The sequence below is a fragment of the Suricata suricatta genome, chromosome 13 (genome assembly GCF_006229205.1).
Source record: "Suricata suricatta isolate VVHF042 chromosome 13, meerkat_22Aug2017_6uvM2_HiC, whole genome shotgun sequence".
NCBI classification, from domain to species: domain Eukaryota; kingdom Metazoa; phylum Chordata; class Mammalia; order Carnivora; family Herpestidae; genus Suricata; species Suricata suricatta.
The window spans coordinates 51202343-51218548 of NC_043712.1; the positions used below are offsets into that span (position 1 = coordinate 51202343).

General features: G+C 38.2%; 1 protein-coding gene across 1 annotated transcript in view; it reads left to right on the forward strand.

Annotated features, from left to right (window-relative positions):
• Positions 1-9442, forward strand: part of BNC2 (basonuclin 2) — a 286450-nt gene extending 277008 nt beyond the window's left edge. Inside the window, exon 6 of the mRNA XM_029920382.1 lies at positions 8241-9442. Coding sequence (XP_029776242.1) covers positions 8241-8901 — 661 coding nt within the window. The 3' untranslated portion in view covers positions 8902-9442. The remainder of the gene's footprint in view (positions 1-8240) is intronic.
• The last annotated feature ends 6764 nt before the right edge of the window (positions 9443-16206 follow it).

Genomic DNA, 16206 nt, shown 5'->3' on the forward strand with positions numbered 1-16206 from the left:
GTTCAGTAATGGTATTAAAAAAACACTTAGCTTCAACGGTGAATGGTTGTATGACAGTACCATAAAAAATCCACATTAAGAAAAAACTCGTGTATTTGTCCCAGCAAATTATTTTTCACTTGTTTAACCACTTCAAAACTATGTTCTTGTGATGGGTATTCACGAGGACCTTCTTGTTCTCAGAAGCAGCCAACAGTGGTGCTCTGTTGATTAGGGAATTGGGGAAAGAGGAGAGGGAAATCAGTAGGGAGAAGGTAGGTAAAGATGCTATTTACCCTGTAGTTAGATTACCTTCCATTCATCAGCAGAGATGGAATTGGCAACCTCAGAGCACCCAAGGTGAAATTCTTGGATCCTCATGTATAGCTGGGATTTGATTTTGAACCCAACACTCTCCAAACTTGGGAGCAAAGCCTAACTACTTTGGCACTGTAGTGTGCTCATAAATGACTACATTAGGTTCTAAATTTTGATTAAACATTCAGTAATTAATCAATGGTAGACATGAAGCATTTGGCAAGGTCCAGAGCTGCAAAATGTTTAAGACATAAAACATTACGAAGTAATTAGAATATGCTCCTTCAAGAGAAGGATTGCCTTCAATAAAGAGGTAAATGATAGCATCCTGTTTATTGTGGACGTAGGCAGCCAGAGCGATATGATAAACTGCTGGAGATACACATATCAGTAATCATCCACATTATTAGTGCCATTAATCATAATTCCAAAAATATGACAGCAGCAGCCAACTTTTTGACCAATTTTGCTTCTGCCTGTTGGCCATTATAACTTTGCTAATAGACTGCAGAGCTCCTGTGCGTGGCAGTTTGCGTTGAGAATAGAAGGTTAATTATATTTGAGCTGCTGATTTTTTCTCTCCTTGGAAAAGGCTTAGCACTTTGACAATCCCAGGAGCTCACTGTTGTTAAACCAGTAAAAGTACTTTATTGAAATTTTCTTTGTTGGTCAGGAATGAGGAGATGTTTCAAATGAGATATAAGCGCCAGCCTGGGATCACCGCTAATGTTTCTTGCTCCAGAGTGATCCTGGGGCAGCAAGATGAACTCCGTGGTTTCTTTAGATCACTTTGTTCTCTCATTTCTCTTTTGTAGGTGGGTAGAAATTTCAGCACTATATAGTGGTGCACCAGGGAATCCCACAAGATTAGAGGTAGAATCTGTATGTAAGACTAAGAAGTTGGGGAAAGTGGTTCATAATATTGAGAGAAATAAGCACCTTTTTAATATAAAATTCTGCTTTCCCTATGCTTGTGTGAATAAAAAGTAAAAATAATTTCACAAAAATTGAATGTTTCTAAAAATTGAAATGTTCAGTAGCATAGGTGCATTACAGGTTTATTTAACTGAAATTATTTTCATGGTTTTGTTGGTAGTTTTAACATCATTTAACCAAAAACATAAATTAGATTTTGTGCATTCTCTTTGTTCATGTATCTTAAGTACTTTCATTTTTAATGCAGAATTCTAGATGAGCCCATAGCTCAATAATAATACTGATAGTCTGAAATTCTGCCCCCTCCCTTGGGGAACTCATACATGCCTAGTATTGTCTTTTTTAAAGATCTTAAACTAATAGTTTCAATGATGTAACACATTTGAATATTTAGTTGTAGGCAGTATCTCCTTTGAAAAAGATTTCAGGAAGAAACTGAGGTTTCATGTTGTACACATTATTTTTTAAATGGCATAAAACTTTGAATGTCAAGGGAAAAATCCATTCCTCTTATTTTAAACATGGCTTCTAAGCTCTTTATATAAGTCAGACTATAACACAAGGGTTGGAAGACTTGAGAGTTAGTTCATCCAGGGTAAAAAAAAATATATATATATATAAAACTCAGAATTATAGCTCAGCATCATTTAATTAAATTTAATTAAAAGATGCTGGTGTTCATGGTCTTTTCCATACCCACCAATAGTAGTAAACTGAGCACCATATGAGCTGCCTGATAGAGAAAATTTCTAAATGCTGTGAAAACATAACCCTTTTCACAGTGTAGCACACTCCTGTCACGTTATGGTGCAACAGGTACTTATTGAATTCAGTCAGCACCCTGGAGAAGCCTTGATGTTGTCAGATGCAACTCAAAAGTAAAATGGTTAGGGAACTGGGCTGTTTGATATCAACTCTACACTTAACCTGAGCATCCGGCATACACATTTTCCATCTACCAGTCTGCCTTCCCAAATGCCATTACTACATTAACATTTTTTATGCATTCCACAGCAATGACAAATTGTTTTCTAACAGTAGCACCAGATTTAGTATGCGAAAGACACGTTTGCCTCTGCCAACAAACCAATAATTCTCACTAACATCTTCAGAGTTACAACATTTATAAAGTTGCAAAGTGGAGTAAACAAACCATCTGTTTGGCTTTTCCATATATGTCATGCTTTCTTATTAGCATATTACGATTCATTTAGTAAACAAATTTGGTGATTTCGTTCACGTCAAAGTGAGGTCGGAAGCTTGAAGATGATTAACATTGCTGGGACATGCACATTAATACATTGCTTCCTCGGCAAAGTTAAATGGCTTCTCAGGAGAATCACCCCTTGTTGACAAGATGAGACTGTCAATTTTGTTTGCCTGCCACATTAGGGGCCGTGAGGGGATGGTGGGCTCTGAAGAGGGGAGTCATGTAGGCAGCATAATTCACTGTGAATTGAGAAAAGAAGTCTAATTCTGATAAATGGTCGACCCCAATACATCCTACCTGTTATTACAACAGACGTGCCATATCTGTGCAGTAAATTAGCTAAACCCCTAAAGAGTTTGGTGGGAGCTTATCTTCAAGTGAATAATTTGAATGTAGAGGGAACTGTCTGCGTGACCAGTATGGATGATTTGTTTTATATTGAAAGAGATTGAAGTGACTGAATTTCATACTTTTAATTTGTAAGAATTTGCTTAGCTTTTATTTCTTGCATTTCATATATACTTCTTTACTTTTGGGGTTTTTTAAAGCATTCACTACAATTTTATGTTCATTTTGTGTGTGTGTGTGAGAGCTAGAAATGGTTTTCAGGTCTTCTTCTAGTAGCCTCTAGAACAACTAGTAGTTTTGCAGAAATGTATACTATCAAAAATGTCATTTAACTCTCAGAGCTGTAAGCCTCCTGCTACTAATACAAAAATTTGGGAGAGTTAAATACAACAAATAATGTCATAGCAATCCAGAGAAAAAGAGAATTAATGAGGGTACAGGTTTTAATTTTTCATTTCTGTGGATTTGGATAGATGATACACATTTCTATTCAGTATTATTGATTCAGTATCCCACAGTACATTCAAATCTGGCAGCTAGGTTTCTCCAGATTGGTTATAAATTTATTTCTCTATCCCCATATATACACAGACATGTATACACACACACACCGTATATATGATATCTGTTTTGTGTACATCACTGACATTCTGGACAGTATAATTTGAGAAGTGTGGTGGGGTGGTAGAGGTGAGCAAGAAAATAAAAACAAAATGAAGTCTCAATTCCATTTTACCTGAAATATGGTAATAAATTAATTATCAAATATTTTATTTAACTAAGTTCAGAATGGCTCAAAACTGATTAAGAATTTAGAGTTAGATATTGGACTTCTCATGTAACCTGTGGATTATCACTATATTCAGTTTTGACTACATTCTGATTTTCTAATTTGGGCTTGAATCTTTTTTTCTTTTTTAAAAAAAGCTATTTGCCTATATATCAGAGTCAATGTTAAAACCTCAAAACACTTTTTCTTTTAAATGTTTTTAACTTTAATTTTTATGAGTCAAATATTGCATTAAGTGGGCATTAGAGCAAGAGTGACATGAGACAGGAACTGCCCAGCAAGGCTTACTTTCTCTCACTTGCATTTACTTAACTGTGTTTGATGAATTTGGTATCTTCTGTGGTTGCATGGTAGTGTTTTCTTTTTTAAGTTGAGGTATAACTGACATCAATAAAATATTTATTAAAGAAACAGAAAGGGAATGGTGTCCCCTTTAGTCCATTTAGAATACTTCCACTCAGCATGTCAAGGAGTTAATACTGGTTTTATGACCTCCCCTACCCAAGGCTTCATTACATTTTTCTCTTAAGAATCTTAATTTTTTCAAAAGACATTTGGTAAACTCATAGTGTGGAGGGAATAGAAAAGAATACAGAGATTCAGAGGAAGGAGTTGTAATTCCAAGAACACCCTAAGTTATAGGACTAGTTCATGCCTTTATTATATAGCATTTCCATGCACCACACTGGAGTATTAATTGGGTCAGAATTACCTTTTGCTTATTACCAGTGTCTTTTCTTATTCAGTTATGTGCTTCCAGTCTTGGGATCATTGTTTTTTCTCTTCCTCAATGTATTTTGGGAAAAGGTTCTTCAAAACTTGTGCATACGATTGATTGAGGCCAATAAAAGTACTTTCAAGTGTCTCCTATGTGCAAAGTATCCTTTACTGCAGGAGACTGGAGATTGAATGAGATTTCATTTGTGTTTTTGAAAGTGACTATCTTAGGGCTACATGTTGGACTCCTCTCTTGTGAGTGCTACTGCCTTCATTAACACTAGAACCCTAATAAGACCAGAGCCTTACCCTTTCTACCTAGGATCTCATCCTCTCTCTCCATCCCAGTAATTTATTTTTTTCTGTAAGAGGAATTTGCATCTTAATATAGGCATCCCTACCTAATCAAAGCAAATAGAAGGAATTTTCATACTAGGTATGTTCTTATAAAATATAATGAGTTCTAATACAATCTATATTTTTGTTCATGATTATTTCTCTTTTCTGGAGATGAATATTCACAATAAGTGTGCTTCTAGAAAAACCGTCTCTGTCTCTGGAGAGCTCAAAATTGGCTCCTTCATAGATTCTTCCTTCTCCTATTTCTAGCACTTTCTGGCTTTCCTCTCATTTTAGGATCCTGTTTTTGTCATCTAATGATCAGTAGGCATGAGTTCCTTCTGTATCTCTTCCATCTTCCCTTTCTTTTTACCCCTCTAATTTTGCTGACCTAAATAAACTTGTAAATCGCTGTTAACCCTAGGTCTTTGTGTCTCCTCATGAGGACAGTGTTTTATGACAATTAATGGTTTGAATCGACTGTTTCCAGAGTCCAACAATAGGTCTTTGTTACAATCAAATGCTGCCTTTTGTCTGCTCTGTAGAGACTGAACCTAACCTCTTGAGGGGCAGGATCAGTACTCTCTAAAGAATATGTCTATCTTCTTTCTCTCCTCCTCTTGCTTTTCCTCTTTCTACCCTAGTAATACTGTGTGCATTTGTTAGAAAATCTCCAAGCCCGCTGTCATGAGAGTGAATGAGCAGACTTTCCAAAGCCTGTTCTTCCCGTCCCCACTTCAAGTGTTTTGCATATGGTATTTAGGACCAGTATTAAACAAAAATGAAGTAGATTAAGAAATGAGCATAGAAGAATCAATTCTCTTGAACTGTGGTTGCATAATGGAAATCGACTACCATGAATGAACCCATGTACTGAAGTTATGAACAGCAGAGCTAATGCACTGCCATGAGTTCATCTTTATTATTGCATTACACCTGAATCAATTGATAAAGTAGCCTTTTTTTAAAGCAAGGGATAGCACTTAATTGAATAAAAGTCAATGTAATTATATTAGCAGAGGCCAACAGTACTGCTGACAGCGGAAAAGGGACACTCTTGAACGGAGTGCCAGAGCTAGTCTACACATTTCTGCACATCGTTTGGTTGACAGATATTGAGGGCTGTTACATCATCTAATTAGATTACAGATTTCTATTGCTGTAAGTGAGAAATGAAGAGAAACTTCTCTTCCTGGTAACATATCAGTAGAGATGTGTAATTTCACAAGTCATGCTTAGGAAAGAAGTGTCCATCTGGGTGATCAGTGTGTCCTTTTGTTAATGTTAATTTATTCTTCCTTATTCAGTGTGTCTTGATGTGACTGCTGTGTGTCTGGCTGCTGTTTTCTCAGCAGTGAATCTAGGAAGTGGTAACTGCAGATGTGTGAGAAGCAACAGAGTTCTAGATTACAGTCACCATAAAATGTGTGCTTGTGAAATTAAGAAAGTGGGGAGGGTGTTAAAAATAATACAGAGGGGTAGGATTTTGTGGGCACGTACGGTTGGCAGATTGTTTTATCAACAGAGTAATTTTACGTAGTGTAACTCTATTTCCACATTCTTATAACTCTGGGAGTGTCACACCCACATGTCAGGGCAGGCATTTCCTGCACTCTGCTTAGCGCCCTGCACTTGGTGTCATCTGCCATCTGACACCAAAGAAACGGGAGCAACAGTGGCAGAGCAGGGATTGCGGGGACAGCTTCTGTTTAACACTCATGTATTTGCACACTGCATGTGTCTGAGTAGAGCTCATTTATGGCTTATGATGATGCTGTGAATTTGGTTTATCTCAATTCAATTTATGATTTTTGGATGGTACAGCTGATCCTAAAATCATCAAGACAGCATATGAGATGATCGCTATGACAAATGATTTTGTGATCAGAACATTTTAAATCCCTATTTTATTGTTTACGTTTTTTTAAACCAGATGTCTAGAATGTGAATTTGTTTTCTCTCTCTCTCTCTTTCTCTCTTTTTCTCTGTCTCTCATTCTTGCTTTCTTTTGTGATCGATTTAGCAAAAGATTAGAAAGCTGATCTTATTATCACAAGGTAAGCTCAGCCTTCCTAAGTGCAGTATGGAGAGGGCTGCCGCCCCTCTGCCCCTTAACACCCAGAGTGCTAAATATTGTCTTGTGTGGAAAGGTGGAGAAGTCTTTCCTACCTTTCTTGTCTCTGAGGCACATACCTCTCAACCATCTCTAAGAAATTAGGCATGCTTGTCACCAAATGGAGTGACTCATTTTGGTCTTTTATACGTTTTAATTATAATCAAGAGGTCTGTTGAATGTTACACTGGCCATTCTAGGTCATTTCTAATATCACAATTACTTTTTCAAGATGGAGAGCTTCCGCCATTCCCGAGAAGCTTTTATGTATCTGTGTATTTATTTATTGGTTTATTTTTTGGAAGGGTAAGCCTTCAATTTAGGTACTTGTCAAACATGTGAGAATTGCAGGTGGAGAGAGGTATATGCCCAAGGGCACTTTAAAAATAAATGGGGGGTGTAAATACAAAGGCAATGTTTTCAGATAGATAATATCAGGCTTTGTAAATCATGACATCCAGAACTATGGATGCTGTGGGACAAATCCTATCTTTTTTTTTTTTTTTACACAAGCAAAGCACTTAGTAGAGTAAAAGTTTTGCTTGTTAAAATAGAGGGACTGTATATTGTGCTTATTAATTTGGGGGGTATTTATTGTATGAGTTTTTTTTTTCTTTATTTGTCCTTTGGGTTTTTTTCTGTTAAGGGTGATTTTTTTAAATGGTGGGTGGGTTTTATTTTAAAAATAAATTTCTGTTTTTCAGGTTTTGTTTTAAAGGATTACATTTTAAAAGTTGAATTACTTTATGAAAGCATGTTCAACTCTAAAAGGCAGCAGTTTCTGAAAATTAAGTCTGTTTTACTGTTAGATTAGTTGAGAGCCCACATTATTTTGAGGAAAGGGATTTATGATAGTCTGTAGCCCTATTTCAAATTACTAATCTGTAAAACTAAATTTTTCCTACATAAAACTTGAAGTGCAGGAAGGGGAGGGGGAAAGATTTCATTATTTTTTGAAGTTTAAATTAAAATAATCTAAACCATTTACTTTTTTAAAAAAATTGATCTTTTTTTATACCTCTAAATAAAGTGCTATAGGACAAAAAGAGCTTGTTTTGCTTTGTCTTTCTTTTTTTTAGGTGTAAATTCAATTTATTCCGTTTAGACAGCAGAAAGTTTCCATTCTTTTATTCTATTTAATATATTCTGGAATCTCTGCTGTGAGATTCTCTGCAGCTGATGCTGCTACCTACTAAAGCTAACAGAACTGTCATTGAGAAAAAGGCTTGCATTCATCCTACCATTGAAGAATTTTACTCTTCTAAAAATGATGTTAATGAAAAGTTCCCCTGATTGCGCTCCCCACTACCACTTACTCCCAAATCCTGAGGATGTAGGGAAATGTTTGCTTTTATAATGGTGTAATTAGCAATGAATGTGCTTATTTGATGCCTGGTGGAAGCTGAATCAATTTTAAAATGTTCTCCTTTTTCTCACCCCTCCCCACTCCCTCTACACCTCCCTCCCCCCCTTCCCTCTTGTTTTCCTAGACACAGTGCCAACATAAACCTGCATCGCAAACTGTTGACCAAAGAACTCGATGACATGGGCCTGGACTCAGCGCAGCCCTCTCTTAGCAAGGGCCTCCGGGATGAATTTTTAATGAAGATCTATGGTGCCCAGCACCCCTTGGGGCTTGATGTCAGGGAAGACGCCTCCTCTCCCGCAGGGACTGAAGACTCCCACCTGAATGGGTACGGGAGAGGCATGGCGGAGGACTACATGGTCCTTGACCTGAGCACCACCTCCAGCCTGCAGTCCAGCAGCAGCATCCATTCCTCCCGAGAATCCGACGCAGGCAGCGATGAGGGGATTCTTCTCGACGACATTGACGGGGCGAGTGACAGTGGGGAGTCAGCACACAAGGCCGAGGCCCCTGCCCTCCCTGGCAGTCTGGGGGCTGAAGTTTCAGGATCTCTGATGTTCAACAGCTTGTCCGGGAGCAATGGTGGGATCATGTGCAACATTTGCCACAAAATGTACAGCAACAAGGGGACCCTGAGAGTGCACTACAAAACTGTGCATTTGCGAGAAATGCACAAGTGCAAAGTCCCTGGTTGCAATATGATGTTCTCCTCTGTGCGAAGCCGAAACCGGCACAGTCAGAACCCTAATCTCCACAAAAACATTCCCTTCACTTCAGTAGATTAGTCTCAGAATGGACACTACAAATGCCAGCTCTCACCAGATGGCCTACATGTTTGAACTGCCATAGTCAGTGTGTGCTTGTGTACCTGGGTGTGTGTGTATGTGTGTATATACACATGTACGCCTCTGTCTACATTTATATACACACACACACACATTTTCTTTTCTTTAGATGTAACAAGATAAACACTAGGTGCTTTTGAAATTGTTTTTCTTTTTTCTTTATAGTTTTGGGAAAGGGGTGGGATCTTTCTTTGGGGGTGAAAACAAAGTACCCTTAAAATACACATACACACACACACACACATGCATACACATAAAGTGTGCAACCAGCCCAGATTCTGACAGAATAAAAATTCTTGGTCCTCTGCAAAGGGACAGTTTGTTGTACCCATGACTGTTGCCTGCAAAAAAATAAAAGGGAGAAAAAAAAGAAAAAAGAACAAAAAAGGAACTTCTTATAGTTGTCTTTTGTGAACTTTAAGGTTTTGAGAGAATCTTCAGTTAAAGCATGGCAGATTCACCTGTAAATATTTAGCCTTGAGAGGCCATGATGTAAAGCAATTGTATTGATGGTTGTTTAACTCTTTTTGTTTAATTTTTACAGTTACATCCAGTTAGATATGCAGGAAAAAAATAGTTTGCTGGCTAGCTCTATTCATTTATGTTATTAGCATTAATGCACATTTCTTTTAAAAACAAACAAACAAAAAAAAACCCATGGTCTTGTTTTTACTACCTGCTAGATAGAGTGATAAGGAGGTGCTGGCATGCTTTACAGCACAGATCTGATTTTTTAAAATGTCCTGTACTAGTACATAAACCCAGTCATGCACTTTTTTTCATACACTACAAGGGGACGTGTAATATCCATGCTTCTTTTTATCCTTAAACTATTGCCATACTTCAAGTAAGTGTCTTTTTAAAAAAATTCACTTGTATAAAAATGGTCTGGTCAGTATAGGGCACAAATGCCAAACAAAAGTATTAGTGTTAACACAAAACTGCCAACTTTGCACAAGTTTCCAGAAAAGAAAATACAATTAGTCACTCAACATAACCACAGGCCAATTTGTCGGCCACCAGAAAACCGCTTAAAAAAAAAAACACTTGGTGATTCTTTCAAGTGCCGAATGTTATTAGAATCAACATTGCATCCTTCTTGCTTATAAGTTAAGTTACATAAAAGGAAAACAAAATTTTGTGGTGTGAAACAGCCAAGGCATTTATTCTTCAGAGGTAGGATAATATTTCAGGATACAAAAGTCCAAACTACTCACTATGGAACAGAGCTGAATGCAGTAACAGTGTTGAACACTCATTTGTAGGACCTGCCCCTTCTCCTTTAAAAAGAAAGCGAAAGTCTGAACTGGGTTGGTCTGTCGTAAGGCTTTGTAATTTGTTGCAAGTTCTGCAGTAGTCCTGTGATTCAGGCCTGTCTGATAGACAAAAGACAGTTTCACAGCAGCAGTACTTGGAAGCTTTGAAAACATGTGCTGAACTTGAATTGAGCAACACTCCTTTCTGAAAAGCCAGACTGAAGGGGGGTTTAAAATAGGATCTCTCACTGTTGAGTGTTTTGTGTTTCCCCACATGATTTGTCAGAGAGAAATGAAAGCAAGCCTGAAACCAAGCAATTGAGAGTGAGAAAGAGGGGGAGGCGATTCTCCAAACCTTCTTTGTTTTGTTTTGTTTTGTTTCCGATGTTTACACATGTTGCCTGAGCTGGTTAACCACATGGGCAGCCCTCAGCTACCACAACATACTCACTAAATGATGATATTTACTCAAGTTCAGTCTGCAGCCAAAACCATTAGGATGTGCACTGCAGACTGTGTTCTGTTGTCTTTTTTTTTTCTTTTTTTTTTTTTAAGGTGAGGGTGGGAGGGGAGAGACAGATAAACAAGGAATATTTTGTCTAACAGTACACAATAATTTAAAGAGAATGTATTTCTTTTCTGCATTTAGTGGCCTCAAACATTTCTCTCATCAGTCTAAAAGTTAGAAATGCCACCCTTTGTTTTAATTTTGCATGTTTCCATTTTTCATGTTTTGTAATTATTTTTTTCTATGTTCACATCAGCATTCACTTCCGTTAAATTTGCCAAAGGAAACTGTTAATATGTTTCTGTTGTTATTATTATTCCTGTAGGATTTATTGTACCTCACAGTATTTATTGTTTCCAAAAATAAGCATCATTAGTTGAGGATTCAGTATTTTTATTTGTAAAAAATTCAGAAACAGTAGATTCTTAAAGATAAGCTAGACTTGTCTAGAAACTTCATCTTCTCATCTCCTTCAGAGGATACTATGGGGTTCATTTAATTCACTTTGTTCTCCAGTGAGGAAAGACCAAAAGTATTTGCAGTACAAAAGAAACCATATCAAACACTATGTCTGTTAAATGACAAATGTTTACGGTATAAAGCTGAGGAATTAGTAATAACCATTTTTGTTTTCTTGTACCTTTGAATTTCCCAAAGTCTTAACTGCTTTATTTTGGTGTTGTGTTAAATGGAATAGACAGAGATGTTTTCCTTTGTTTTATACCATATAAGACTATGTACAGTATGTTTGTGAAAAACTGAACTAGAATAATGAAAGTTTGTTTGCAAACATTTGGTCCTCTTAGCGTTCTCTGTGTTGCGCTGTTGCTCCATTATGAAATGATTTGATTCAAAAAGGGTGGAAAAAAAATATTTTTAGTATCCCAACAAAAGATTATGGAAACACTAGCTGTAGGACTGTGGTAGACTGAATTACACCTAGCTTTATGAAAATAACACATTTTTATTTCAGTGTTTTTAAAGTTACACTGTTGGTTGAGATATTAGAACTAATCTTGTACAGAATCAGTGTTTTGTCTGTTTAATGTCAACTCAAAGGTCACATAGCCCTAGTGAGTGGATTCCATAGCTGTCAGCAGGTCACATCAGTAAACGAACCAGGCTTAGAACAAATGTTTGTTACTTGCCACAACTGGGCTACTGTGGAGAGCCAGTTAGAACAATCCAGAAGTAATGAGATTCTCAAACGAATTTCCCTTGCTAGGAAACTTGAATGTGTTCACCTGCGTTTTGTCAGAGAAATGGCAACTGGCTCTTTTAAGTAACTCCCCTATTTGCTACTACTTTTGTGCCTCAAGGGCCCAGATGTCATGGTGGCCTTCTAAATGGGTGAATAACAGTTTCCAATATAAAGCCTGTTTGCTTAAAAGGGACGGGGGAGTGGATGGAAATGGTACACGAAATGTAAAATTAGGAACTGCATGGTGCCTCCCGTCCCAAAGTGTTGCTTGTTCCTGGGTATGCGCCCAAGTGCAATGTTTGACTTAACTGTAAACGTAGTTAAGATGGTGATCCCAAGGCTTACTTGCAGACAGGAAGGAGCAAGAGATCAGCGTTTAATCACGGGGCCCTTCATCTTTGCTCCTAACTCGTTTGTTTCTTCATAGGAGTTTTCTTTTGTGAAACCGTTTCTGTTGAGCTGCATCTGTTCTGTGCTGGCTGAAAATTAATAGGGATGCAGATTTTCATCCAAGCAGCTTTTTCCCCATTTGATTGATTTTAACTACTGTTTTGTCACAGGTAGAAAATGAGGCAGTATTATTAATGTGCATGTTCACTAGCTGATGTTGAGACTTACTGTTTTGATCATTCTAAACTATGTTTATGTACATATCAGAAAGGCTTAGTCTGCTTTAGGGAATATCTGCATGCTTATGGAGGGGGACAACAAAGAGCAAGAGAAAGGATAGATAGTAAGTAATTTGGTTTTTAAAATGTGATTAAAAAGCTTGACATTCTTTGTTCTGCTATGAATTGCATTGAGATAAGTGAACCCAGTGTAACGCATCTCAGATCCTAGTCTAGCTGTCCAATTCAGCCTGATGGTTTTTAAAGGTTTGAAGGTATTAATGTTTTCCTTCTCAACGTGACAAACATCTTTTTTTAAAACGTTTTTAGCACAATGATGCCACTGTCCCTGTAGTGTGATTTCTTTGGTCATGAATTTCCAGGCCCTTCCAGTAAGAGGAGAAAGACACTTAACTGGTTAATAGCCCTGTTAGTGTATACATCGCTCTTAAAAAAAGAAAGAAAAAAAAAACTTCGAATATACTAAGAATAGGCTATTCTAGAGGCATTCTGGCCATTTTACTCAGGAGCAACCATGACCCAGAGTCCCACCAAATAGAAAGTGACCTTTTGTTCCCCTTCTGTGTACACACCCCAGATGTGTACCACACAAACGAGAAAAGGAGATTGGGGGATATTAAAAACATAAAGAAGCCAGTAACCAGATTGAGGTGGACACACCTGGTCTGTTAGAGCTGGGTTAGACTAACAGAGTAAATAAAATTCACCTGTAATAGGACACACTGATCTGCTATCATAAACAAACCAGCCCTCCGAAAGGACCTTTTTTTTTTTTTATCCTTTGGGCACACCCCTTTTCTTAACTTCTAAACAATTAAAACAAATGTCATCTTAAAAAAATCTTCCAACTATTCAAATTAGAGGATGTTGCTTTTCCCTCCCATTCTTTGCTTTTTAATGGAAGAGGTCTAAATGTGTAAGGAGGGCATAAAAGGCAGGTACCAAAAAAGACTGGGGTGGGAATGAGTTTTTCCAAAAGCAGAGCAAGGGATACTGAGTAGGGAATAGGAACCTGCCCTGCTTGGGGGTAGCTGGGAAAGAAAATACTGAATCAATTGGAAGTGGTTGTTCAAAGTAGAAGTCTGCTACAATTCTGCCCAACAGTGGGTGAGAGCATCTCGCACTGCCCCACAGAGCTCCCTGTGACAAGTGCATCACTGCACCCCCATCTGAGGAAGAGGGAAAGTAACGAAAACTCATGGAATAACTGAGGGTCCTTATGGGTCAGAAGAGCCAAGGGCAGTGCGGGGCTTTTTTCTTTTGTTTTTGGTTTTGTCTTTGGGTGGGAAGTGATGCTGGAGTCCCTTAGGGGAGCAAAAAGAAGTGATGGGTCGCCTAGGGTATAGAAAAAGCCAGTGGTCAAACTGAGCTCTTAAATGTCTTTTGTCCATCATTACTTTTGTCTGCCCCTGTAGCCATGTTTGTAATGCCACTTGGCTAAAGGCTTCTTGATCAGAATGTGAGTTCATTTACCTTCCTATGAAACATAAGGGTAGCTTTCCTGTTTTCATGTTTTCCCTCAAAGCTAAACCATGTGCTAGTCTAGCTCATGTTAATATTAAGACAATACCTGATGGATCTCAGACTCATTTCCCTATCCCCTATAGTTGGAGAGTTGCTCCCCAGAAATGGTTACTTTGAATTACTATTACGTAAATTCAGCTGTAAAACTGATCAATTAGTCCGTCGTCACTCTGGCCTGACTGTCCATCCTTCCTTATGTCCTCTGTCGTCATCATTCTTTCCACATCTTGCACAAGTTGATGCTTGTGCTCATGTGGCAATAAGCAGACGTCAAATATCATCTTTTGGCATCTGTAGAAAACTCCAAATGACTAATAATGGGGGTTTCTTTTAATGAGCATTTTTACAAGTGCATCGAATTGGATCAGCATTGTTTTTCATTATAATGCTATATATATTTTTGAAGCAACATACTATAGTCGTTATAAAACTATCTTTATTCTCTAAAGTGTTACTGTAAATTCATTTGACCTTTACTGCAAAAAAAAAAATCTTTTCTATATAGAGTATCAAGACAAGGCTCAGTTTGTAATAAATAGTGGACCATTACAGAAGAGGAAAGGAAAAAGCTGGGACTGAGCGTGAGAAGCTTCAGTTCAATTTCACCTCATATCTTTCTAATAACTTACTTGTCACTTTATTACCTTCCAGTAATGTGAATGCTGCTGACAAGACTGTCACACTAACAGCAGACAACACCCTCACTGCTTCAGCCCTAGCTCTCCTGGCTACTTATTGCCCTGGCCCTGAAGGGACACAAACTAATAGTGTGCTTTCCAGTTCAGCACTTGGCCATCAAATATAAAAGGATGCGTAATTGCCTGTTTATCCCTTGTGAAGGGGAAATTGAGTATAAGGACTCGGCTTTCCCACTGAGTTCCCTGATGTACATGCACATTCACAACTCTCTCTCTCTTTCTCCCTCCCTCCTTCTTTCCCTCTCCTCTTCCTCCTTCTTGCTTCTCTCCTTCCCTCTCTCCCCTCCGAAAACACAAGCACACGCCTACTGAACCACATCTTTGGTGAGCCCAAGGCTGCCTCACAATGCCCTCTCCAGCTATTAAGTGGACAGTAACAAGATGACTTCTTAAATAAAGGATCAGTAGAGAGACCCTGTGACAGAATTCTTTGTGTCTTTAAAATCTTTAGTATTGCAATGCCCACTCATTGGAGGATATAGGGTGTGGCCCTACAACTAGCAAAACTCCCCACAAGTCAGTGGCACGGGAAGTTTAGATCACCCCATATTCTGGAAGGAAACCATTAGAATAGTTTTCTTTCCCTTCACATGTTGGAAACAGATTGGTTGCGCCTGGTGGTAAAAAGTTGTAGCTTTGGCAGCCAACCATTGGTCTAAATGTACATGAGCATCTTGAAATGACAACTTCCAAACGCATAGTGTAACATGACAGATTAACCTTCATTGTGTTATACTGGACTGAAAATCTAAAAAAAAAAAGTGGCGGGGTGGGGGAGCATGGGGCCTGTTACTTTAATCACTAAAACAGGGACTACCCTATATGTAAAAGGTAAAATTTTCCACTTTGAGAGAATGTTGGTAGCTCCAAGTACAGTGAGCTTTACAAAATCAAGTGACGAGGGGACAAAAGGTACAAAATAGGAACAATGAAAATGCAGGATTCGAAAATACCTTGAGCGCAAGTTATGTCTAAGTATTAGCTGCTATTTTGGTAGAGCGAGCTCTTCTGATCTACTAAAACGATGGCTGAGAAGCGGCTAGTTAGTGACCACATGAAGCGCAAGATCTATCCGATCCCGCGTCTTCCTTCCGGACCCTGGGGCCTCACGCTTCCTTCCGGCCCCCTGGCGGCGGGTCTGACGGAAGGTGTTGGTGCTGCGATCACTTTGCAAATATATTTGTCAGTCGAATGAGACTTATGCAGGTGGCATTTTGATGTGCACATTTGGAAAGAGAAAAGCCACAGACTCAAACAGGTCTTGTTGACAAACTTGTGCGAAATAATTTCATTAACCAGTCCAAGGACTGGGAAGAGAAGCACTTTGAACAAGGATTGTTGGGGTCAGAGAAAAAGCAGTTGAATTATTTTTTAAGTTCCCCCAAGATGTATATAGTACAATCATTTATCAAACATCGTCCTAGAATCT